Source organism: Eptesicus fuscus, chromosome 5 (genome assembly GCF_027574615.1).
Source record: "Eptesicus fuscus isolate TK198812 chromosome 5, DD_ASM_mEF_20220401, whole genome shotgun sequence".
NCBI lineage: Eukaryota > Metazoa > Chordata > Mammalia > Chiroptera > Vespertilionidae > Eptesicus > Eptesicus fuscus.
This window is the reverse complement of record NC_072477.1, coordinates 63,807,927-63,831,918: the sequence shown is the minus strand read 5'-3', so window position 1 is coordinate 63,831,918 and position 23,992 is coordinate 63,807,927. Positions and strand designations below refer to the sequence as shown.

Genomic DNA, 23,992 nt, shown 5'->3' with positions numbered 1-23,992 from the left:
AGTAGAAATTAGTAACTCAGAGAAAGGTTAAAAGATGGCTGAGCCCAGCTGGTACAGCTCAATGGTTGATCATCAACCCATGAAGCAAGAAGTCCCCGGTTCAATTCCCAGTCAAGGTACATGCCCAGGTTGGGGGTTCAATCCCCAGTAGGGGACTTGCAGGAGGCAGCTAATTGATGTCTCATTGATGTTTCTATCTCTCTATCCCTCTCCATTCCTCTCTCGCTAAAAATCAATATAAACATATTCATTAAAAAAAATATGAATATAAACATATTCATAAAAAAAAAAAAAGATGACTGAACCTGGCAATCACACTCCTAGGTATATACAAGAGCAATAAAAACACGTCCACACAAAAACTTGTGCACAAATTTACATAGCAGCATTATTCAAAACAGCCAAAAAGGGGAAACAATCCAAAAGTCCATCAAATGATGAATACATGAATAAGATGTGGTATACACATAAAATGTAGTTTTACTCAGGATAAAAAGGAATAAAGTCCAAATAACATGCCACAACATGCATGAACTGTGAAAAAAATTATGCTAAATGAAATATACCAATCACAAAAGACTATGTATCCTATAATTCCACTTGTATGCAATGTCCAGAATGGGCAAATCTATCTAGACTCAAAGTAGATTAATAGTTGACTAGGAGTGGGGTAAATGGGAGTGACTACTAATGGGCATGGGGTCTCTTAAGGGACAGAGGAAAGAAAATATTCCAGAAGTGGATTGTGGTGAGTAACTGCACAACTTTGTGAATATACTAAAAGCCATTGGATTGTATACTTTTCAAGCTTGAAAAATATGGTACATGAATTCTACCTCAATAAAATTGTTAAAAAAAAAAAAAAAGACAGTTGAGGAAATCATCCGGAAAGCTGAACAGGAGGAGAGGGATGCAAAGTAGGAGACAAAATAAAGCGGGGGGGGGGGGGGGGGGGGGGGGGGGGAGAGAGATTAAATAATTAAATGTCCCTGATCTGGAAGAGGACCTGAGTTCCTTTTTTTTTTTTTTTTTTAATCTCTATTGTTGAGAGTATTACAGATGTCCCCCAGGACCTGAGTTTCTATATTGAGAAGGCTTACCATTTGCCCAATATAATGAATGAAAATAGATTTATGCCAAGAGTCTGGAACTTTCAGAACACTTAGGGACAAAGAGAAAATCCTACAAGATTCCAGTAAAGAAAAAAAGAACTCACACATTAAAGATCAAAATCAGACTAGCTGCTCACTTCTCAATAGCAACACTGGAAGTTTGAAGACAGTGGAGAAATGCATTCAAAAAGTTTAAAGGAAAATTATTTCCAATCTAGAATTCTATACTCCTACAAACTATGAATCAAGTATGAGAGTACAGAACATACTACTAAATTGCTCTCTACTAAAATGAGAGATAAACCATGCAAGACATGGAGCACAAGAGGAATCCAAAGACAAGTAAGGACAATCTCCAGGGACAACAGTGAAAGGGAGGTGACAGTTATGCACCAGTCACAGAAAGCAACAAATACAGATTAGAAATTAGGAGGCTCCAAAAGAGGTTTCTCCAAAAAAACGAAGTTTGAGGTCCCTGAACATCTTGAAAGATTTTGACAATTAGTGGTAAGCCTATGGTTAATTTAGTGAGAAGATAACAGAAGTCTAAACAAATATAAAAAATTATCAATTCCAGAGAAAATAAATTATGCAAACATGGAAAAATAATCATAATATTCCACAGGCTCTGCTGGGAATAGTGTTTATGTTAATAGTGTTCATAATAATGTAAACTCACAATAACGATTTAAACAAAATTATGTCACTATACAGGAAACATGGGGAAATAGTTTAAAAGTATTTTTAAAGAACGTATGGAAATATAATAACCCTATATAATAATACCCTAATATGCAAATCAACCGAACAGCCGAATGACCGGTGCTATGACGCGCACTGACCACCTGGGGGAAGACACACAACGCAGGAGCTGCCCCCTGGTGGTCAGTGCATTCCCACAGGGGGAGCACAGCTCAGCCAGAAGCTGGCTCACAGCTGGCGAGCACAGCAGCAGTGGCGGGAGCCTCTCCCACCTCTACTGCAGGTGGGCGGTAAGAAGCGAGGGGTCCCGCACTGCGAGAGCCCCGGACTGCGAGAGGGATGTCCGCCTGCTGACTTAGGTCCGGTCCCTGGGGATCGGGCCTAAGCCAGCAGGCAGACATCCTCCAAGGGGTCCTGGACCGCGAGAGGGCGCAGGCTGGGCTGAGGGAACACTCCTCCTCCCCCCTCCTCCCCAGTGCACGAATGTCGTGCACCGGACCTCTAGTAATATATATAATTATGTAGGTAAATAACAAGAAAAAGCTTAAAGAACTGAAAGTGGTTGTCTCTGAGTATGGATGGGGAGAGACCTCATTTTAACTATCTGACTCCTTTTCTGGCTTTTACCAATTGTTTTTATAAAAATCAAACCCTAAACATAAAAAATAAGTTGTAAAGATACTGTTCAGAGATTGTTTAGAAGGCATGGACTGTACTGGCTGAGAAATCTTAAAATATGAGTCCAAAAAAATTAGAGTTATCTTAGGTTCCAGGGACCTTTGAATTATGTTCAGCATCACTCATTTGTCTCACATTTTCATTGCTGGTTTTATTTCTGACTCTGATGATCTTTGGTAAATGCTGAAGGTAGGGCAATTTCTTCAACAGTATCTTTTTCTTCCAAAAGTCAGTTTTCCCTTTGTGGCCAGGAATCACTTCCCCAGGTAAGGATACCATTGCATAGACATTCATTTCCTTAAAAACCCTGTTTGGTTACTGATAGATATCTAGTAAGTGGTCTCTAATATCACCTACCTTTTCTGAAAAACCCTTAATGCTCTGCATCAGTGCTTATAGCTCTCATCCCTAAATTCTAAAGACTCCCTCAAACTATATATGTTCATGTATAACTTTAACAGAAAAATAAAAGCTAAAGAAAAACTTCACTCTTTCACTGCTAGCAACAGCTGATCCTTATGGAGTGTTTACCACGTGCAACCCACTATCCTAGGCACTTTATACAGTATATTAAGTCATTTAACCTTCTCAACTACCCTATTAGTTAGGTAGTATCAATATCCCCATTTGACTTGCTAAGGAAAATTAAGCTTAGTTTCAACAGGTCACAAAGATAGTAATGGCAGAACCAGGAGTAAGCCCAGCAAATTTTGACTCTAGAGTCCTTGTTCTTTTATTTATTTATTTACTTATTTACTTACTTACTTATTTATGTTTTACCACTTTATAAATTAATGAATCATTATTTTAAATAGAAAGCAACTGTTATATTATCTTGGTAATTTATAAATATGATCATTAACTCAAAGAATATAAAACTTTGAAGCATTTTTTTTAAAACCTCACCCTAGGATATTTTTCCCAATGGTTTCTAGAGAGCGTGGAAAGGAGGGAGTTGGGGGCGAGGGGGAGAAGAGAGAAACATTGACATGAGAGAGACATATGGATTGGTTGCCTTCCGCACTAGCCCCTACTGGGCCCAGGGAACCTGCAACTAAGGTACATGCCCTTGACCAGGAATGGAACCCGTGATTTTTCAATCTGCAGACTGATGATCTAACCACTGAGAAATACTGACCAGGGCTAGAATCCTTGTTCTTAACCACTCTACCAAAACACTTCTAATGATTTGCACAAAATGGAATTTTCAACAAAATGAACAAATTTTTAAAACTCCAGAAAGCAATTCCATTTCTTTCATCCTGCTGCCTGTCTCTTCCTCACTAAATTTATGGTATATTACTATTAATTTTTAAATATAAACTTTCATTACAACACCTGTAAAATGAAAGGCATGAAAGAAGTTCTCCCAATAACAATAAAATAATTCCCCCACTTAAGGTCTTATAAGAACAGGCATTTAGGTTGGCAATATAATAGTCATTTAGATTTAGTTAAAATCCTTCAATTCCCTATGCATAAAATGTAAATTTCATCTTTTTTAAATATTTAAAATTATACAAATGAGACATTAGTTTTCCTTTGCTTTTTTTAAAAATATATTTTTATTGATTTCAGAGAGGAAGGGAGAGAAAGATATAGAAACATCAATGATGAGAATCATTGATCAGCTACCTCCTGCATGCCCCCTAACTGGGGACAAGCCTGAAATCCAGGCATATACGCTGACCTTGACCTCCTGGGTCATAGGTCGACACTCAACCATTGAGTAACACTGGCTGGGCTTTCTTGTTTTTAGAAGAAAAATAATTTCTCATTTGAAAACTAAAAACCATCCTGACTTTGAATGCATATATGAATAACCCATAGAAACAGACTTCATTCAATTTTTAAATGAAGGCCTGGGGTGAAGAGGGAAGGAGGGGCCAGGCTTCATTTAAAAATTGAATGAAGTCTGTTTCTATGGGTTATTCATATATGCATTCAAAGTCAGGATGGTTTTTAGTTTTCAAATGAGAAATTATTTTTCTTCTAAAAACAAGAAAGCCCAGCCAGTGGAGGAGGTCAATGAGGGGGGCGGGGGGACATATGTAATACTTTCAACAATAAAGAATTATTTTTTAAAAAAAATCCTGATAACCTCAGCACAGGAATAATTAAATTATGTTTCATCCAGAAATATTTTTCAAGTTTTGAAAAGATAATATAAAACTGAGGTAACACTAAAAAATAATTATGATACAATGTTAACTGGAAAAAGATTGAAGTTGTATGTTCACTATAAACAACTTCATTTCTTTAAATGTAGGCATGGCCTTAGTCAGTCTGGTTCAGTGGATAGAGCGTCGGCCTGCAGACTGAAGGGTCCCAGGTTCTATTCTGGTCAGGGACACATGCCCAGGTTGTAGGCTCCATCCCCAGTGTTGGGGGTGTAGGAGGCAGCCAATGATTATCTCTCATCACTGATGTTTCTATCTCTCTCTCCCTCTCTCTTCCTTTCTGAAATCAATAAAAATATATTTTTTAAATGTAGGCATGGCCCTGGCCAGTGTGACTCAATTGATTGGAGTATCATCCCATGAACCAACGAGTGGCAGGTTCCATTCCCAGTTGGGGTGCATGTGGCGGGCAGCCAATAGATGTTTCTCTCTCACATCTCTCTTTCTTTGTCTCTCTCAAATCAATTAAAAAAAAAAAACAAAACATAGGCATGTAGAAAGATAAAAATGACTAGTAGTTGCATTAAAGTAAAATAATGATTAATGGCCCCTTTTAGTTTTGCAGTAACATTTTCAAAAAGTTTAAAGACAAGATGTTAGGTGACTCTGGAAATGTTCTAAAACTAGAACATTGTGATGACAGTTACACAACTCTGTAAATTAACTAAAACATCACTAAACTATACACTTAAAATGGGTGAGTTTTATGGCTTATAAATTATACCTCAATAAAGTTATTTTTTCAAATGTTAGGAAAAAATCTTTCTACAATACTCACATGAGAAAACTCAGGCTGGGATGGGATAGGAAGTGACCCAGGAGTGAACACTGGTGCGCTCTGAGACACTGGTGTTGAGGCTTGTGGTGCTATAGTGGGCTCAGGTGGGACAGGGAGATTTTCTATCTCCACTGGTTCATCATCTTTAAGTTTCTTCTGAAAAGACTCTCTTCCTTCTTCAGATAACATTGACATATCCATTGGCTCATCTGGTTTAAAACAGGTAAAACTAATTTAGAAATAAGCACTCATTAATACTTCTAATACCACTAATAAAAATCCTATATAATAAAAGCCTAATATGCTAAGTGTCCAGTTGTCCATTGAACCAATCAAAGCGTAATATGCTAATGATATGCTAAGGCCACTCAACTGCTCACTATTACGTGCACTGACCACCAGAGGGCAGACAGTCGACTGGTCGACCAGTTGCTATGATGTGCACTGGCCACCAGGGGGCAGACGCTCCAACTGGTAGGTCAGCTTGCTGCTGGGGTCTGGCCATTTGGGACTGAGCCAGATGGGCTGGACATGCCCTAGAGCCCTCCCTCGGTCCCTCCCCAGCTGGCCAACCTCCCGCATCCCTCCCTAGCCCCAATTGTGCACCAGTGGGGCCCCTTGGCCTGGCCTGTGCCCTCTTGCAATCTGGGATCCCTTAAGGGATGACGGAGAGCCAGTTTCAGCCTGATCCCACAGGCAAGGCCGAGGGACCCCACTGGTGTATGAATTCATGCACTGGGCCTCTAGTTACATTATAGAAATTTCCATTCCTAAAAAAAACCACTGATTTAATTTTCAGAAAAGCTGATAGATTAATTGACTGGGCCATAGAAATCCGAAATATTTCCTTCCCCAAGCTCCCAAAATAGTCAGTTACAGAATAAAATAGGGTTCACCTGGGGATAACCACCCATCTACATGAAATGTTAAAACTTCTGAGCCTCTTTCCTGATTATAACTCATTTTTCACATTTTGCATAGAAAAGCCCAAATTAATGGCACTTAATTTAACCATCATATATTCTGCCACAGGCCTTGAAAGGTAGTGGACTTGTTCACCACTCTAAATAAATATTTACATATTTATGAACTCATTATATTTGCATTAACTGCTAAGTGCAGAAAGATGGGTACCAGGACAAATACAGAAGAAAAATAAATCTACCAATGCCAATCAGCACTGATATATCAAATAACTAAGTACAAAACACTAATCCTAAGACAAATTGCTTAGGAGGGAAACATACACAAACCTTGTTTTCCCATAATATACTACCCACCTGCAGGCCACCAGCATTTTCCTCAGAACCTAACTAGGTGTTTGATTCATCAATCCTTTCCCCCCATCTTACAACTTGACTCCAAAGAGACTTCCTCTAAACCAGTGATTTTCAACCAGTGTGCTGCAAGTATTATTTTTAATATATTTATATTGATTTCAGAGAGGAGGGGAGAGGGAGAGAAAGAGATAAAAATAAAAACATCAATGGTAAGAGAGGCACATTGACTGGTTGCCTCCTGCATGCATCCCAACCAGGGCCTGTGATTGAGCGCAACCAAGGTATGTGCCCTTGACTGAAATCGAACCCAGAACCCTTCAGTCTGCAGGCTGATGCTCTATCCACTGAGCCAAACCAGCCAGGGCATACAAGAATTTTTTAAAAATGCACTACCTGACTATTAGTCAGGGCCACTGACCTCTTTTTCTTTAGCTTGTCAAATAAAACAAATGACAACAGCCAACACAATAGCCATCCAATGTGAATGCCCTGTCTTGAACCACAGATATATAGGTCATATAATAGAGTTGCATCTTATTGGTCATGTCGCCTAGTAAGGTTGAAACTGATTGGTTAATTCTTGGTACCAGAAATCCATATATACAAAGTATAAACACCTGACTTTTTAAAAAGCCAATTTGGAGCAAAAAAAGAGTAGGGAATTCCTGTTTTTGTTTTTGTTGTGTGTTTTTTTTGTAAATCAATGAAAGTTATAGACTTCGCCCTCCACCGCGACAGCCGCAGCCCGACGCCGAGCGAGCCAAGCAGCCTCAGCTGCGAGCGGAGCTGCGAGACGGCGCCCCCCCCTCCTCCCCCAGGAGATCACTAGACCACCTCTTCCCGCGGCCTCGCCATGGCGACCTACGGACAGAGCTGCGTGGGGCCAATGTGTATTCCTCCATCATATGCTGACCTTGGCAAAGCTGCCAGAGATATTTTCAACAAAGGATTTGGTTTTGTGTTGGTGAAACTGGACGTGAAAACAAAGTCATGCAGTGGCGTGAAATTCTCAACATCTGGTTCCTCTAATACAGACACTGGTAAAGTTACTGGGACCTTGGAGACCAAATATAAATGGTGTGAGTATGGTCTGACTGTCACAGAGAAATGGAACACTGATAACACCCTGGGAACAGAAATCGCAACTGAAGACCAGATTTGTCAAGGTTTGAAACTGACATCTGATACCACCTTTTCAACAAACACAGGAAAGAAAAGTGGTAAAATCAAGTCTTCCTACAAGAGGGAATGTATAAACCTTGGATGTGATGTTGACTTTGATTTCGCTAGACCTGCAATCCATGGTTCAGCTGTCTTTGGTTACGAAGGCTGGCTTGCTGGATACCAGATGACCTTTGGCAGTAACAAATCAAAGCTTACAAGGAATAACTTTGCAGTGGGCTATAGGACTGGGGACTTCCAGCTACACACTAATGTCAATGATGGGACAGAATTTGGAGGCTCAATTTATCAGAAAGTATGTGAAGATCTTGACACTTCAGTAAACCTTGCTTGGACTTCGGGTACCGACTGCACTCGCTTTGGTATTGCAGCTAAATATCAGTTGGATCCCACTGCTTCCATTTCTGCAAAAGTCAACAACTCTAGTTTTAATTGGAGTGGGCTACACTCAGACTCTGAGGCCTGGTGTGAAGCTTACACTGTCTGCTCTGGTAGATGGGAAGAGCATTAATGCTGGTGGCCACAAACTGGGGCTTGCCCTGGAGTTGGAGGCTTAATCCAGCTGAAAGCAACCTCTGGGAATGGATATCAGAAGATTTTGCCTTAATATATTTCCAGTGTGACCAGCAGGCTTTTTTCTCTCCAAGAAGGTGATCAAAACAAGATGAGCTAAACAAGAGCTGTGTTTTAAATATGTATGTAGACAGTTACTTGTTAGCTGGTTTCTAGTTGAATTGGTTATCTAGTTATCAATGCGGCAGTCCTGCAGTCACCTATACATTATTTAATGTATTTAACTGTTAAATGCGCTACCCAAAAATTAAAAAAAAAAATCAATGAAGTTATACCTAAATTTTTGTTACATGGGCAAAACATATTTTTGGTGTGCCACAGAATTTTAGAAATTACCGTAGTTTATGTGTGCCATGAGGATAAAAAAGTTGAAAATCGCTGCTCTACACTTTCACAAACTACCTCTGCCACTCATTTTTTCCTATCATCCACCTCATGTTACCAGCTAATCCCAATCCCAATCCCAACCCCCTGCTGCTTACTTGGCTTCAACCTCACCTTCCATTCTAATTCTAGGTTCGGTCAGGATCTGGTGGTGTACGCCTTTATTACACCACCACAGCTGTGTTAAATATTCCCATTATACTTTTTTATCTTTCTTACCATGACAAAGCACTTATTAAGGACCTGCTGCTCTAAGCACTACATATAAAAAGGCTTTAGGTTAATAATCTTAGCAAAAAACAAAACTACAAAAAGCATACATAGTCCTACAAACAGTTATGAACAAGTATTAAGCAAATACATTAAATCTAATGTGTAAAGGTATTTCTTTATATTTATGCATAGAAAATACTCTGAAAGGAAATATATCCAAATACTAATCTATATACACTGAGTAGCCAGATTATTATGATCTCTGAACGCATAATAATCTGGCCACTCAGTGTATATCCTATATAATAAAAGGCTAATATGCAAATTGTCCCCTCAACCAGGAGTTCGACCAGCAGGCAGGCCGGCCAACCATTCATGTCCCCTCCTCCTAGCCAGGCTGGCCAGACTCCACCCATGCACAAATTCATACACCGGGCCTCTAATAGATACACACACACACACACACACACACACACACACACACATATACACACTGAGTGGCCAGATTATTATGCGTTCAGAGATCATAATAATCTGGCCACTCAGTAAAGGCTAAGTGACCAATCATACATACGTCTGACCATCCGACCATCCGACCGACAGGCCAGTACATATGACGCACACTGGCAATTTAAAAATAAACACTGACTCACACATGCATATCTGTCCCTGACACTGGCCTCCCATCTAAATTAATTCAAACACAGTTTCCCGTGTTGCCAGCATTTGCGATGACTATTAATAAATCACAAGGACAAACTCTAGACAGAGTAGGAATATTCCTACCTGAACCTGTTTTCGGACATGGTCAGTTATATGTTACTTTCTCTCGAGTTCAAAGAGCATGTGACGTTGAAGTTAAAGTTGTAAATACTTCATCACAGGGAAATTAGCCAAGTACTCTGAAAGTGTTTTTACTCTTAATGTGGTATACAGGGAGATATCAGAATAAGTTTAATCAATTTATCTGTCTGTTTTTATCAATGTTGTTTTATATCATGTTTTTGTTGTTTTTATATCATGTTTTTGTTTTTGTATCATGTCTTTGTTGTTGTTATATCATGTTGTTATTGTTTATTTATTAATCAATAAATAAGCTAGTTATAGTTAGATCTGGATTGTGGGATCACAGGTGATTTTTACTTTCTTCTCATTTTATTTTACTTTCTTATCATTACTTTCCTATATGCTTTCCAACCTTTCTGCAATGAGTATAGGCATACTTCATTTTATTGTACTTCACTTTATTATGCTTCACAGATGTTGCATTTTTTACAAATTGAAGGCAGACCCTCCACCAACAAAAGGATTACAATACTTTAGTCACTTTATTACAATACTTTACTATAATATTCACTTTACTACGGTGGCCTGGAAGCAAACTTGCAACATTTCTTAAGTATGCCTGTTATTAATTACTAGTGGCCCAGGACACGGATTTGTGCACATATGAAAGAAAATTAATTAGAAGAAATATTTTAATATCGCTATTCGCCCTTCCGCTATAATAGAAGTGTCAGAGATGAAAGAAAATTAGTAAAATGTATATAAAATAATATATAAATTCATTAATAAATAAACAATAACAACATGATATAACAACAAGACATGATATAAAAACAACAAAAACATGATATAAAAACAATAAAACATGATATAAAAGCATTGATAAAAACAATGACTGATAAATTTTTTTTTTAATATATTTTACTGATTTTTTACAGAGAGGAAGGGAGAGGGATAGAGAGTTAGAAACATCGATGAGAGAGAAACATCAATCAGCTGCCTCCTGCACACCCTCTACTGGGGATGTGCCCACAACCAAGGTACATGCCCTTGACCAGAATCGAACCTGGGACCCTTCAGTCCACAGGCCGACGACACTCTATCCACTAAGCCAAACCGGTTAGAGCGACTGATAAATTGATTAAACTTATTCTGATATCTCCCACATTAAGAGTAAAAACACTTTCACATTAAGAGTAAAAACACTTTCAGAGTACTTAACTAATTTCCCTTCTGATGAAGTATTTACAACTTTAACTTCAACGTCACATGCTCTTCGAACTCGAGAGAAAGCAACATATAACTGACCATGTCTGAAAACGGGTTCAGGTAGGAATATTCCTACTCTGTCTAGAGTTTGTCCTTGTGATTTATTAATAGTCATCGCAAATGCTGGCATCACGGGAAACTGTGTTTGAATTAATTTAAACGGGAGGCCAGTGTCAGATGGGGACAGATATCACGCATGCGTGAGACAATGTTTATTTTTAAATTGCCAGTGTGCGTCATATGTACCGGCCGGTCGGTCGGTCGGACGTATGTATGGTCAGATACTGAGCCTTTTATATACATAGATGTTTACAATCAGTGAGAAAGCATCCTATATAATAAAGAGGTAATATGCAAAATGACCATCACTCCAACACACAAGATGGCTGCCCCCATGTGGTCAAAGATGACCACCCCCATGTGGACACAAGATGGCAGCTACAAGATGGCCGGCAGGGGAGGGCAGTTTTGGGCAATCAGGCCTACAGGGGAGGGCAGTTAGGGGTGACCAGGCTGGCAGAGGTGGGCAGTTGGGGGGGACCAGGCCTGCAGAGGAGGGCAATTGGAGGGGGACCAGGCCTGCAGGGGAGAGCAATTGGGGGGGGACCAGGCCTGCAGGGGAGGGCAGTTGGGGGCAACCAGGCTGGCAGGGGAGGGCAGTTAGGGATGACCGGGCCGGCAGGGGAGGGCAGGTGGGGGCAACCAGGCCTGCAGGGGAGGGCAGTTGGGGGGAACCAGGCCTGCAGGGGAGTACAGTTAGGGGCAACCGGGCTGACAGGGGTGGGCAGTTAGGGGTAACCAGGCCAGCAGGGGTGGGCAGTTAGGGGCAATCGGGCCAGCAGGGGAAGGCAGTTAGGGGCGACCAGCCAGGCAAGGGAGGGAAGTTAGGGGTGACTGGGCCAGCAGGGGAGGGTAGATGGGGGTGACCAGGCCTGCAGGGGAGGGCAGTTAGGGGCAATCGGGCTGGGAGGGGAGCAGTTAGGCATCGATCAGGCTGGCAGGGGAGTGGTTAGTGGTGATCAGGCTGGCAGGAAGAAGCGGTTAGGGGCAATCGGGCAGGCAGGCGAGTGGTTGGGAGTCAGCAGTCCTGGATTGTGAGAGGGATCCCAGATTAGAGAGGGTGCAGGCTGGGCTGAGGGACACCGCCCCCTCCCCCACCCCCGTGCATGAATTTCATGCACCGGGCCTCTAGTCTTAAATATAATTATTTTTATATGTTCACACTACAGATAGAAGAAATGGTTCTAAATATAAACCAAACATAATTTGCATTAACAGCAGTTCTATAGAATAGACTGACTTTTATTTTTTACTTAAGACATCACTAATCAATCATGCTATGCTTAGAATATTAGTCCATTTGGATACCTACAAACTATTTCAAAAGAAAATAGCCAGACACAAACTTTGTGGCAGAAGAAAATATAAGATTAGATTTTGCCATCGGTAAATTACACTTGAAAAACAGTTAAATATATTTCTATATTTATATCACTTAAGAGCAGAGAGGGGGATATCATAGGAGGCATATACCCAACAGCTATGGAGGCAGCTGCCTGAGTTCAAATCCTGCCTCTATGACTTACTAGTTGTGAGATCTCTCTGTGCCTCCATTTCCCCATTTATAAAACAGATATAAAAGTAACACCTACTTCGTAGGATTGATTCAATGATTAAAAAACAAAGAGAAGCACCTAAAACCAAAAAGAAGGACATAAAATAGTGTCTGGGATATACTAAGTGTTCAATAAAAATTAGCTAATGTACCACTAGTGGTATGAAAAGGAGAAAATCATGGAATTTATTGCAAAAGGCTTTGTAGGAATTTAGAAATATCTTGAATGACTGGATAGGAGACTAGTACTGAGCAAAAGAAGTTTACATAATAAGATAAATTAAGTGAAAGGAAAAATTTTCTTGTGAATAAAGTATAAAATCCCTAGGTCTTCAAAGGATAAAGTGAATGAAGCCAAAATTTCTACCACCTGCTCCTAGCCACTCTGACAAAAACTGCTTTGTTAATAACAAAAATAGCCCAGCCGGTGTGGCTAAGTGGTTGAGTGTCAACCTCATGAACCAGGAGTTCAGGGTTCGATTCCCGGTCAGGACACATGCCTGGGTTGCAGACTTGATCCCCAGCAGGGGGCAAGCAGGAGGCAGACGGTCAATGATTCTCTCTCATCATTGATGCTTCTATCTCTCTCTCCTTCACCCTTCCTCTCTGAAATCAATAAAAATATATTTAAAAAATAAATAACAAAATAACCTATAAAGACAAAAGAAACAATTTTTGGTTCCCTCTCATCAATAACATCAATAACATGTAAATATGTTGTAGGAAATTAGTAATAAATCCAGCTCTTCACTATACTAATCCATTTGAATTTAACTTGAAAACCTGAACATTTTCCCTTAAGGGACTTTTTAAAAATTAAGTCAACAACACCGAGTTCTCAAAAGAATTGGTGCTAGAAGAGTTAAGTCCTACTGAATAGTTTAGGTCAGTGTTCTAACATATAAAGAAACAGTATATTTTGCAAGGCAGAATTGCTGCTCCTCTTCTAATCTGAGATCAATCGACAGATCAAGAGAGCTCACCTTTTCTTTTTTCTTGCTCTGTAGGACTGCTAGGAACAATAAATGGGGTAGATCGGAAAGCATCAGGGGAAGGAGCAACAAGATCTGAGGAATTCCTTTATAAAGAGAGAAAATCACAGATTATTTTTTAACCACAGCCACAGTTTTGCATTTGTTTTCTTACTTTTTAATAGCAAAAATGTCTAAGCCATTCAGACAAATACTAATTAGCATTTCTCTCAAAAACTACCTGGGGCTTGTGGAAGAGCCATGAATATTTCAATAACTATTTCTCAAATGAGACATATCCAAAATTAGAATTGAAAAAAAAAAAAAAGAGTAGCTCAGCCCACGTAGCTCAGTGGTTGAAAGTCAACCTATGAACCTGAAGGTGATGGTTCAATTCCTGGTCAGAGCGCATGCCTGGATTTTGGGCTTGATCCAGAGTGGGGCATGCAGGAGGCAGCCTATCAATGATTCTCTCATCATTGATGTTTCTATTTCTCTCTCTCTCTCTCCCTCTCTCTTTCTCTCTGAAATCAATAAAAAAATATTTTTTAAAGAGTAAGCATAAAGCCATATGATTATAAGAGAAAATTAATGATCAGACACAAGGACATCATGATTGAAAAGCAGATGAGAAAGTACTAAAAAATAATTCATCTGCTGATTTTTGAGACAAAAATATTTACTCCATTTTTGCCTATTAGAAAGATCATGCACACTTTTATTTAAAAGTACAAACCTCTTTGCCCTAACACAGAGAGAAAGAAATCTAACTACTGTTAACTCTAGTATAAACTATTTTCCACCCCTATTAAATAAGAAGAATTTTTAGTCAAATAAAAGAGCAGAATGCTTGTTTTGGATATATAACAGTCTCTTAGTAAATCGGCAGTTTCTTCCCTAATGAAACCTTTGGGCTACTATTATAAAATGTCCAAATGGGCCCTAGCCGATTTGGCTCAGTGGATGGAGCGTCGGCCTGCGGACTGAAAGGTCCCAGGTTTGATTCCGGTCAAGGGCATGTACCTTGGTTGCGGGCACAGCCCCAGTGAGAGGTGTGCAGGAGGCAGCTGATCGATGTTTCTCTCTCATCGATGTTTCTGACTCTCTATCCCTCTCCCTTCCTCTCTGTAAAAAATCAATATATTTTTTTTAATGTCCAAATGGGAAAGCAGATCTACCTACCTTCAATGGTCCTACTAAGTTCTTACCTCCAAAACTCTAAAGCCTAGATTTTACCATTTGGTTTCAGAAAGAATGCTGAACTTGTGGACAAGTTTAGCTCTTTGAACCCTAGCCTAAGCCCCTCAGGCACATGTTTCCCTGGCAGAGCTGCTTTAGGCTTACTTACGAGGAAAGGCTCTCCTGAACAAGGGACCTCTGACCAGAGAGCTGCAGGAGATGCAGAGTGGTGGCAGGTGTGGAAGCCAGAGAACACCCACCTTCTTCCCTTGAAGGAGTAGAGCAACCATCAGAGACTATTGGGGGGGAAAAAAAATCTAGTTACATTTATTCTCAGATTGACATTACTGAGTTGTAAAAAACAAGCAAACAAAAAAGCACTCTGTACTGCAAAAAGAGCAATATACATGTTTCCAATCATGTTCCAAGAGGGTAGACACTGTTTTCTAATTATAGTACAATTAATGAAATGCCATGCTAACACAAATATTGAGTGATCATTAAAAGCCCCCCTCCCTACTAAATTATAGGTTTTTTTAATAAAAATTTGACAAAAAGAATTCCTTAGTCCTTTAGGTCATGATTAAAGCTTGAAAAAGGCCAGAATCCTTTCTTGTGAAGGTTCTATTATAAAACAGCAAGTGAGACTTTTATTTCAAGGTCTACCTAAGGTGAAGTAAGCTCATGCCATAATATGGAGTTGGGAGAAGTCAAAATAATGCATATGACACCTGATAATATGAATGCAGCAATTTTCATGATTAGAACCTGAGCCTCCTCAAAAGGAGACAGAAAATACTAACATGTTAGTAAGAGGATATATAAATAGCCAGTACTGATTTACAGTATGAAGAGTCTCCTGTTGGTCCCTTCTTAGCAACAGATGGAGGATCAGCTTTACTAATCCCAAGTATAAAGGAATGTCTTAAATACAACCTTATAGATTTAGCGAGAGACCAAAAAAGACTCCTTAGTGACTCTTTGAATGTTTTGCACATATTCACAGCATAGTAAAGGAATATAACCCTCTCTCCTTCCCTCATTACAACCAACACATTACAGCAGGTCCTCCAACAATGTCATCTCCTTCAACATCATTTTAATGTTGATGAAATGTCCTATGAACTTACCTCTTCGTTATAAGAGTTAGCCTGGGGTAAAATTGGTTTTGTTATATGTGGTTTCATTCAAAATCACATAACCTATCGACAACATGAGAACTTGATGTATACTTTACTAGTTATTATTGAAGCTTTCTGGCTCTGTGAGGTAACAGAATAAAGGGTTGGTGGGGGTTAACAAAATGTGAAACAAATACCACTCTAGTCTTCTAAGTTTTACATTCTTTCTCCTAGACCCATGGTCGGCAAACTGCGGCTCGCGAGCCACATGCGGCTCTTTGGCTCCTTGAGTGTGGCTCTTCCACAAAATACCACGGCCTGGGCGAGTCTATTTTGAAGAAGTAGTGTTAGAAGAAGTTTAAGTTTAAAAAATTTGGCTCTCATAAGAAATTTCAATCGTTGTACTGTTGATATTGGCTCTGTTGACTAATGAGTTTGCCGACCACTGTCCTAGACCATAACTTCCTATTTGTGAACTAACAAACAGATAAGTACACTGTTAGCCAGGTGAATATGAAAAAACATATACTTAATTATGTTAAATATTTGAAGACCTATGACAACAGAAGTTGCTACTCTGTCCATAGTTATTAAATTTACTGTATTAGCTATTACTCCTCAATATCTCCATTTCCAAAAGAGAGAGAAAATTATGTTAAAATGTTAAATAGCAATCATTCTCAAAAAGATTTTCTCATTAATCAGCTAGAGGCATATTTTCCTTCCATATCACAAACAAGTCTGCATACCTATAAAGTGCCTTCTAACTTAAACAGTAGCCACAAAACAGAAATAAAAAGTTTTTATCTTTGGAGAAGAGGAACTATACATCAACTAATTACTCTTTGTACCTGTTTTATTGTTCTGGTCAAACAAGTCTTCCTGAGTTGACAAAACCTCAGGCTCTGGTAACTTCGGAATCTGCAGTCCACCTTCCAGAATTTCTTGAGCAGATATTTGTTCTTTTGTTTCCACAGCAATAAGAGATACTTTGGGACTAGGAGGCATGTCCTCTGACCTAGGAGATTCACATCACCAGGAGAAAAAGTTACTATTTCAAATGTTTTCATCTTTGAGCTAATAAACTTTTCCTGTGTTTTGTCTGTTTTCCTTTAATGATTTCAAATTTTTCAATAGCTCTAGTATATATAACTACCTAGTGAAAATTAAGTAAGATACTATTTGATGATACAAAGCCCTTAGCTCATTTCAAAGCCTAAGTCTCTCACACTGCAATACCTCTTTTCAACACTGCTCACTGCTGCACTACATGAGATTACTGATAAGTCATTTAGGAATTTTTGTTACATATGCTATTATCTACACATGCATGAAGAATTTTAATCCAGACTATAGCAATGCCAGTTCTACCAATGACCTTCCAAGGAAAGGGCCTGGGTGTGAATTATTCTCTGAACTTATTGCCACACACATTACCTTCTGTTGGCCTTTTCCATTTGATCTACTAAATCTAAGCCCCAAACCAAGACTCCACACTAGTACTATTCACACATGTAAGACATTCACTGCTGATCCCTTTCCAGATTCTTATGAGATTTACCTACTCTACAATTGCCCAGAGTAAACAGAATAGCAAAACTAGCTAGAGTGCAACTTCCTAAAGAAAAGCCTAGCCTGGCCAGTGTGGCTCAGTGGTTAAGTGTCGACCCATGAACCAGAAGGTCACAGTCCGATTCCCAGTCAGGGCACATGCCCAGGTTGCAGGTTCCAGGTTGCAGAAGAGGGGTCCCCAGAAGAGGGCGCGCAGAAGGCAGCCAATCGATGATTCTCTCTCATCACTGATGTTTCTATCCTCTCTCCCTCTCCCTTCCTCTCTCTAAAATCAATAAAAACATATTAAGAAAGAAAGAGAGAGAGAGAGAGGGAGGGAAGGAGGGAGGGAGGGAGGGAAGGAGGGAGGGAGGGAAGGAAGGGAGGGAGGGAGGGAAAGAAGGGAGGGAGGGAGGGAGGGAGGGAGGGAGGGAAGGGAGGGAGGGAGGGAGGGAGGGAGGGAGGGAGGGAGAGAGGGAGAGAGGGAGGGAGGGAGGGAGAGGAAGGAAGGCCGGCCTAAAAACTCAGGCCCAGTTATAAGCTGAGTGCTTTGCATTAGAAAGTCAACTTCTCTTTATATTCAATTTTATTCAGGACCCCAGAACCCCATTCCCCACTATTTCTTTTCTTTTTTTTTTAATCTTCATTGTTGAAAGTATTACAGATAGATGTCCCCTTTTTTCCCCATTGATCCCCTCCACCCCACATCCGCCCCCTCCCCACTATTTCCACAGAAGGAAGTAACAATATTGAATGTTTAGTTATCCCCGCCCCAAACTGGAAGCATCCCACTTTTCCTCTGCCACATCCAAACTTGAGCTGTTGACCAGATGCCACACTGTTTTGGAAACAACAATCACAATGGGCAGAAGAGAGATATACTGCCCAATTCCTACCAAATTAAGAGCGTAATGAACTTGGGAAAGAGTATCTCCCTAAATCTTCATCATAAACTACCAAATGCAGGATACCCAACAACCCAAAACAATCTGGGTGCCCTTCAAGTACAGAAATAGTAAGACTCTCAAATATAACATTCATGTGACTCCTCCTAACACCAGAGAGGCTAGAATACCTCCCACAGAGAGGCAGTAGACAAAGATCAGAGAGGAGAAGCAACCAAAGATTAAGGAGTAATGCTTATCGTTGCAACAGCAATAAAATGGCTTTGTAATATGCCTAAAGATAAGGACACAAAGAGAACTCATGAATAATCAACGTTTTTATTGGACCAGAAAAATGCTAGGAGGAGGAAAGGGGAGAGATGAAAATCAAAAATTTCTGAAAATCCTGGCCAAGTGAAATGAGTATAACCCTACAGCAGAAATCCAAAAATACTTTCTAGAAAGAACATGGGTTACCTTGCAGTTGATGGATTTTGCTCTTGTACCACATGTATGTCCTTACTGGGTTGTGCTACCACAGGAACATCCTTGCTGGGCTGTTCTGCCATGGAGATATCTTCATTGGACTGCTCTTCATGCTTAATTGCTTGAAGTGTTAGAAGAAAGAAAGGAGATATTTAAAAAAAAGAAGAAAGGAGATATCTAATTTTTCAAAGTACTAGAAGCAGTCCCTAATGCTTTTTTAAAGGTAAACATTTTAATAGACAGAAGTCTAATTAGAAAATACATACATTTTCCAAAAAGGAAAACAACCAATAACTCACAAAAAAAACCACTAATCTGCAAGCCATCAACTGACAAGTACTTGCCAGACAACTCTGCAACCTTACTATGTTAACATAGACTATATTAACTTAGATAGCTATAAAATGTTATCAAGGAAAGAAGAGCTCTAGCATGGGATGAAAATGCTTATAAACAATTCCAAATGCCAGAAAACAGTTTCATACCAATATTAGCATCCACATCAGGTAGCTTACTATAACCAGAGTTGGTGGTTACTGACTGCAGAGGCTCTTTGTCTACTTCATATGGCACAGTATTTTCCTCAACATCCTGGCTCTGGGAGAGTTCCAGAACCCCAAAGCCCAACTGTGATGAGGCAGGATCTAGGAACAAGGCCCAAAGAAATTAGGTATCATCCTACAATATTATGCACCAGGCAAGGTGCTATCACTTAGCAAAAGAAGGTCATGTTACATCCTTCAAATCAAAGCCCTGCCCTCCCCCAGTTTTTCAAAATCAAATCAAAATAGAAGCAGTAAAAGTGAAGGGGGAAAATGTGTAATGAAGCCAAAAAAAAGTTGCATGCTATAAAACCTTGCAAGCACCTAATATAAGTAGACTACTTCTACTTCTTTTTTTTTTTTTTTACTTCTACTTCTTGAAAATATACATAAACCATACCCCATACTCAATAATTCAATGTACTTCCAGCCCCATAAAGCATACATGCCAAAAATATTTGATTACAAAAGGAAGAAGAGTCAATATGCACAAAGGGGGCTATCCAATGACCTGGAAATTCCTAAACACCAAAGTAGGTGAAATATCTTACACTACTAAGCAAATTTCTTAATGACTATTCTCAATTTATGATGACAAATCTATAACCTGATAAAAAGAAAAAATTTAGTGTCTGTATGCTCACAACAAAAGGACTTAAACAATCTACTATCCTGAAAAAGGCATAAAGCTACCTTCAGCACCAAGGGAATGTGTGGCAACATCTAGAGTATCTTCTTCCTTTTCCCCCTTCTCCTTGTCTTCCACTTCTTCCTTCTCTTCCCCCACAGGAGGAGCAGGTTCCACTGACCGTCCCAAAACACTACACAGCAGAAAGATACAATCACGTGTTCCCAGATAGGTTGGGACATTTTGCTCAAAGCACTCTGGAATTTTGTGACTCCCCACACACCAACCACCTTTTAAGCAAATTTGAAAAAGTAAAAAGCCTCACCCCATTATTGCTTCTTTCTACAGACAAGCACCAAAAAGGTTAACAACTCAAAAACAGTGTACAGAATTAAGTAGCACAATCACTAAACAGGAGGAACAAACATACTTGAATTTTATCTTTCTCTGAAAAGATATGAGCAGAAACAGAAAAATCTTGCACTCAAGAGAATTACTGACAAGTGATAATAGATATGGATTAGATGTGTAGGGAAGGGGTTCAAAAATATATCTATTAAAGCAAACAGTTCACAAAAATACTATAGTAAAAAATCTTAGAATACATACATAGAACCAGAATATCTGAATAAAATGTATTTTACTTAATACATTTTATAAGGTAAGATGCCTATTTTTTTTAATCTTCACCTAAGAATATGTTTTTATTCATTTTAGAGAGAGAGGGAGAGGGAGAAAGAGAGAAAGAATATGAGAGACAAATATCAAACGGTTACCTCTCATAGGCATTCCTATCCCCCCGATATGTACCCTAGGTATGTACCCTGACCGGGAATTGAACCCACAACCTTTTGGCTCACAAGACGATGCTTCAACCAATTGAGCTACACCAGCCAGGGTGAGGCCTATGTATTTTTTTAATATATTTTTATTGATTTCAGAGAGGAAGGGAGAGGGAGAGAGGCAGAAATATCAATGATGAGAGGGAATCATTGGTCAGCTGCCTCCTGCACACCCGCTACTGAGGATCAAGCTGGCAACCTGGGCATGTGCCCTTGACTGGAATTGAACCCAGGACCCTTTACTCCACAGGCTGACGCGCTATCACTGAGCCAAACCAGCTAGGGCAGAGCTATGTATTTTTTCAAAAGATTACATCACAGGTCAAAAAACATAATAAACAAAAGTAAAAGCAAATAACAACTAGGGAAAAATCTGCAACAAATATTACAAAAGAATAGTCTCGCCCTAGCTGGTTTGGCTCAGTGGACAGAGCATGGGCTTGCAATAAAAATAAAAACCAATAAAAATATATTTAAAAAAAAAAAAAAAGACTGGTGACTCTTAAAAATTTTATATATATAAAAGACATCTTTGAGAAAATTGGAAAAATTTTAGTATGAACTATATAGTCAGATATTAAGGAACTAGAGGCGGGGGGGGGGGGGGGGGGGCGGTGTCCCTCAACCCGGCCTGCAACCTCTCCCAATCTGGGACCCCTCTGGTAGGGTCCCTAGGCCAGGTTGGTGATCAGGGCCAATCAGGGCTCTCCTTCCCCCCTCCCACTCTCCCCCCCTCTCCCCCTGCCCCCGCTGCCTGCCTGCAGCTGGCCCCGCCTCCGCGCTCCTCCCCCTCCTCCCCCACCACCGGTTGCCTCCCTCTGCAGGCGACAGGTGTGGGGTGCAATTGCTGGCTGGCCCCACACACCCGCCACAGTGTCGCTGGCCAGTCGTCTGGGCCTCTCTTTGTGGGGCAATTGATCACGGGGCCCCCAGACCGATCGCCCTGCAGAGGGAGGCCCTGCCCATCTGACCAGAGCTCCAAGATAGATTGCTGCCACGGAGAGAGAAGCCCCGTCCACCTGCCGCAGCGCCACCAGCCGGGTAGCCTGGGCCTCCCTCTGCGGGGCGATCGTGGGGTGATGGCTGGGCCCCCCCAACAACCAATTGCATTGCACCTGCCGTGGCTGGCCCGGCACCAGTGCGTGTCATAGCGTGGTCGTCCAGAAGGTCATCCAGGCAGTTGTTCTGCTGTTTGGTCCTTCGGTCAATTTCCATATTATGCTTTTATTATTATAGATTAATACTTTCTTTGGTGTGGTAATGGTATTATGATCATATAGAATAATATATTATTCTTAGATGATAAATGCTAAAATATTTAAGGGGAATTATATCTGCAACTTAGTTTCAAATGATCTAGCACATGCATATATAGACAGAGAGAACAAATGTGTACTATCCTTTAATCTTTTCTGGAGGTTTAAATTTTTAAAATAAAAAACTTGGAGAAAATGCTATTAAAAGTTTTAATCGTCATAGGAAAAATGCTCATGTTATTAAGCAAAAAGGTCAGCAAACATACTGACCACATGTCAACTATGCAAATCAAGTCCACAAATAAAGAGGGAAAATAAACCGAAATGTTTATAGCAATTAGCCTCTGGGTGGCAGAATTATAGATGTTTTTTGCTTCCTTGTAACTTTCTACACGTTTAATATTTCATACAACTACTGAGCATAACTTAAGCATAAAAGAGGTAAAAAACATAAATTTGTAAATTTGGGGATCCAAGAAAGAGAAAAAGAACTAATATTTACACAAAAATAAAATACAGTTGACCCTTGAACAACACAGTGGGTATAGGCGCTGCCCCCCATGCAGTTGAAAATACACGTATAACTTTTGACTCTCCCAAAACTTTAGTGATTCATTGGTATCTGGGTGAACTAGTTCCAGGACCCCTGTGGAGAACTAAATCCAAGAATGGTCAAGTCCCTTATATAAAACTAGAGGCCTGGTGCACAGATTTATGCACCAGTGGGGTCCCTCAGCCTGGCCTGTGGGGATCAGTGGACCTCCACGCTGCCGCAGCCCGGCCTTAACCACTACCTCATGGGGTAGGAGGGGCACGCAGGGGGAGTACTGCAGCTGCACGTCTGGCGCCCGAGGGTCAGCTGAGCAGCACTCCCACTGTGGGAGCGCACTGACCACCAGGGGGCAGCTCCTGCATTGAGCGTCTGCCCCCTGGTGGTCAGTGCACGTCATAACTACCGACTGGTCATAGGGTTGTCCGGTTACTTAGGGTTTTATATAGATAGTGTAGAACAATGCATACAGTTGGCCCTTCATATCCATGGATTCCCCAACCATGGATCAAAAATACTGTTTTCCACCCAGCCACGGTATCTCAGTGGTTGAACGTTGACCTATGAACCAGGAGGTCACAGTTGGGTTGCAAGCCTGATCTCCAGTAGGGGGCATACAGGAGGCAGCCAATCAGTGATTCTCTCTCATCACTGGTGTTTCTATCTCTCTGAAATCAATTTTTTAAAAAAATTTAAATACTGTTTCCCATCTGCAATTGGTTGAATCCATGCATGCAAAACCCAAGGATAGGAAGGCTGACTGTGTATATATGAAAAAAAATCTGCACATAAGTGGACATACATACACAGTTCAAACCCATGTTGTTCAAGAGGCAAGTATAGAGCATTACTTGCATAACTGGGAGGACCAGACAGATGCATGACCTTGGAAAATACAGGAAAAGGAAGTCCAAGAGCAAATATAACAAAAAGCAGAAGAGCCATGAAAGACAGCACAAACCACACATCTTGGATCTTCATTTAGTCTCTTTTAGTGTTTTTCTTCCTGTCCCTGACCTCTAAATGCTGGTAGGCTCAGTGAGTCCTTGGACCTCTACTCCACCTACACTCACCTCATCAGTACTCTTATCCAGACTCGAGCTTTTAATATAACCCATATGCTATGACTCTGCAATTTAAATCTCCAGCATAGACCTTCCCCCTGAGCTCCAGACTTGTACATCACCAAATGCTTCCAACTGGCAATTGAAAAGGCAGCTCAACTTTAGC

General features: G+C 40.3%; 2 protein-coding genes across 2 annotated transcripts in view; one reads left to right on the top strand and one right to left on the bottom strand.

Annotated features, from left to right (window-relative positions):
- TP53BP1 (tumor protein p53 binding protein 1) overlaps positions 1-23,992 on the bottom strand; it is an 86,656-nt gene that overhangs the window by 58,267 nt on the left and 4,397 nt on the right. The window contains exons 5-11 of the mRNA XM_008143058.3: positions 20,180-20,307; positions 19,430-19,588; positions 18,936-19,065; positions 16,875-17,041; positions 15,072-15,198; positions 13,736-13,830; positions 5,451-5,659 (exon numbers count right to left, since the gene is read on the bottom strand). Of these exons, the coding sequence (XP_008141280.2) occupies positions 5,451-5,659; positions 13,736-13,830; positions 15,072-15,198; positions 16,875-17,041; positions 18,936-19,065; positions 19,430-19,588; positions 20,180-20,307 (1,015 nt within the window). The remainder of the gene's footprint in view (positions 1-5,450; positions 5,660-13,735; positions 13,831-15,071; positions 15,199-16,874; positions 17,042-18,935; positions 19,066-19,429; positions 19,589-20,179; positions 20,308-23,992) is intronic.
- Positions 7,545-8,726, top strand: LOC103287362 (voltage-dependent anion-selective channel protein 2-like). Its single transcript, XM_054716292.1, is given in 2 exon segments — positions 7,545-8,339; positions 8,341-8,726. Coding segments are annotated over 2 exon segments (885 nt in total). The 5' UTR covers positions 7,545-7,583; the 3' UTR covers positions 8,470-8,726.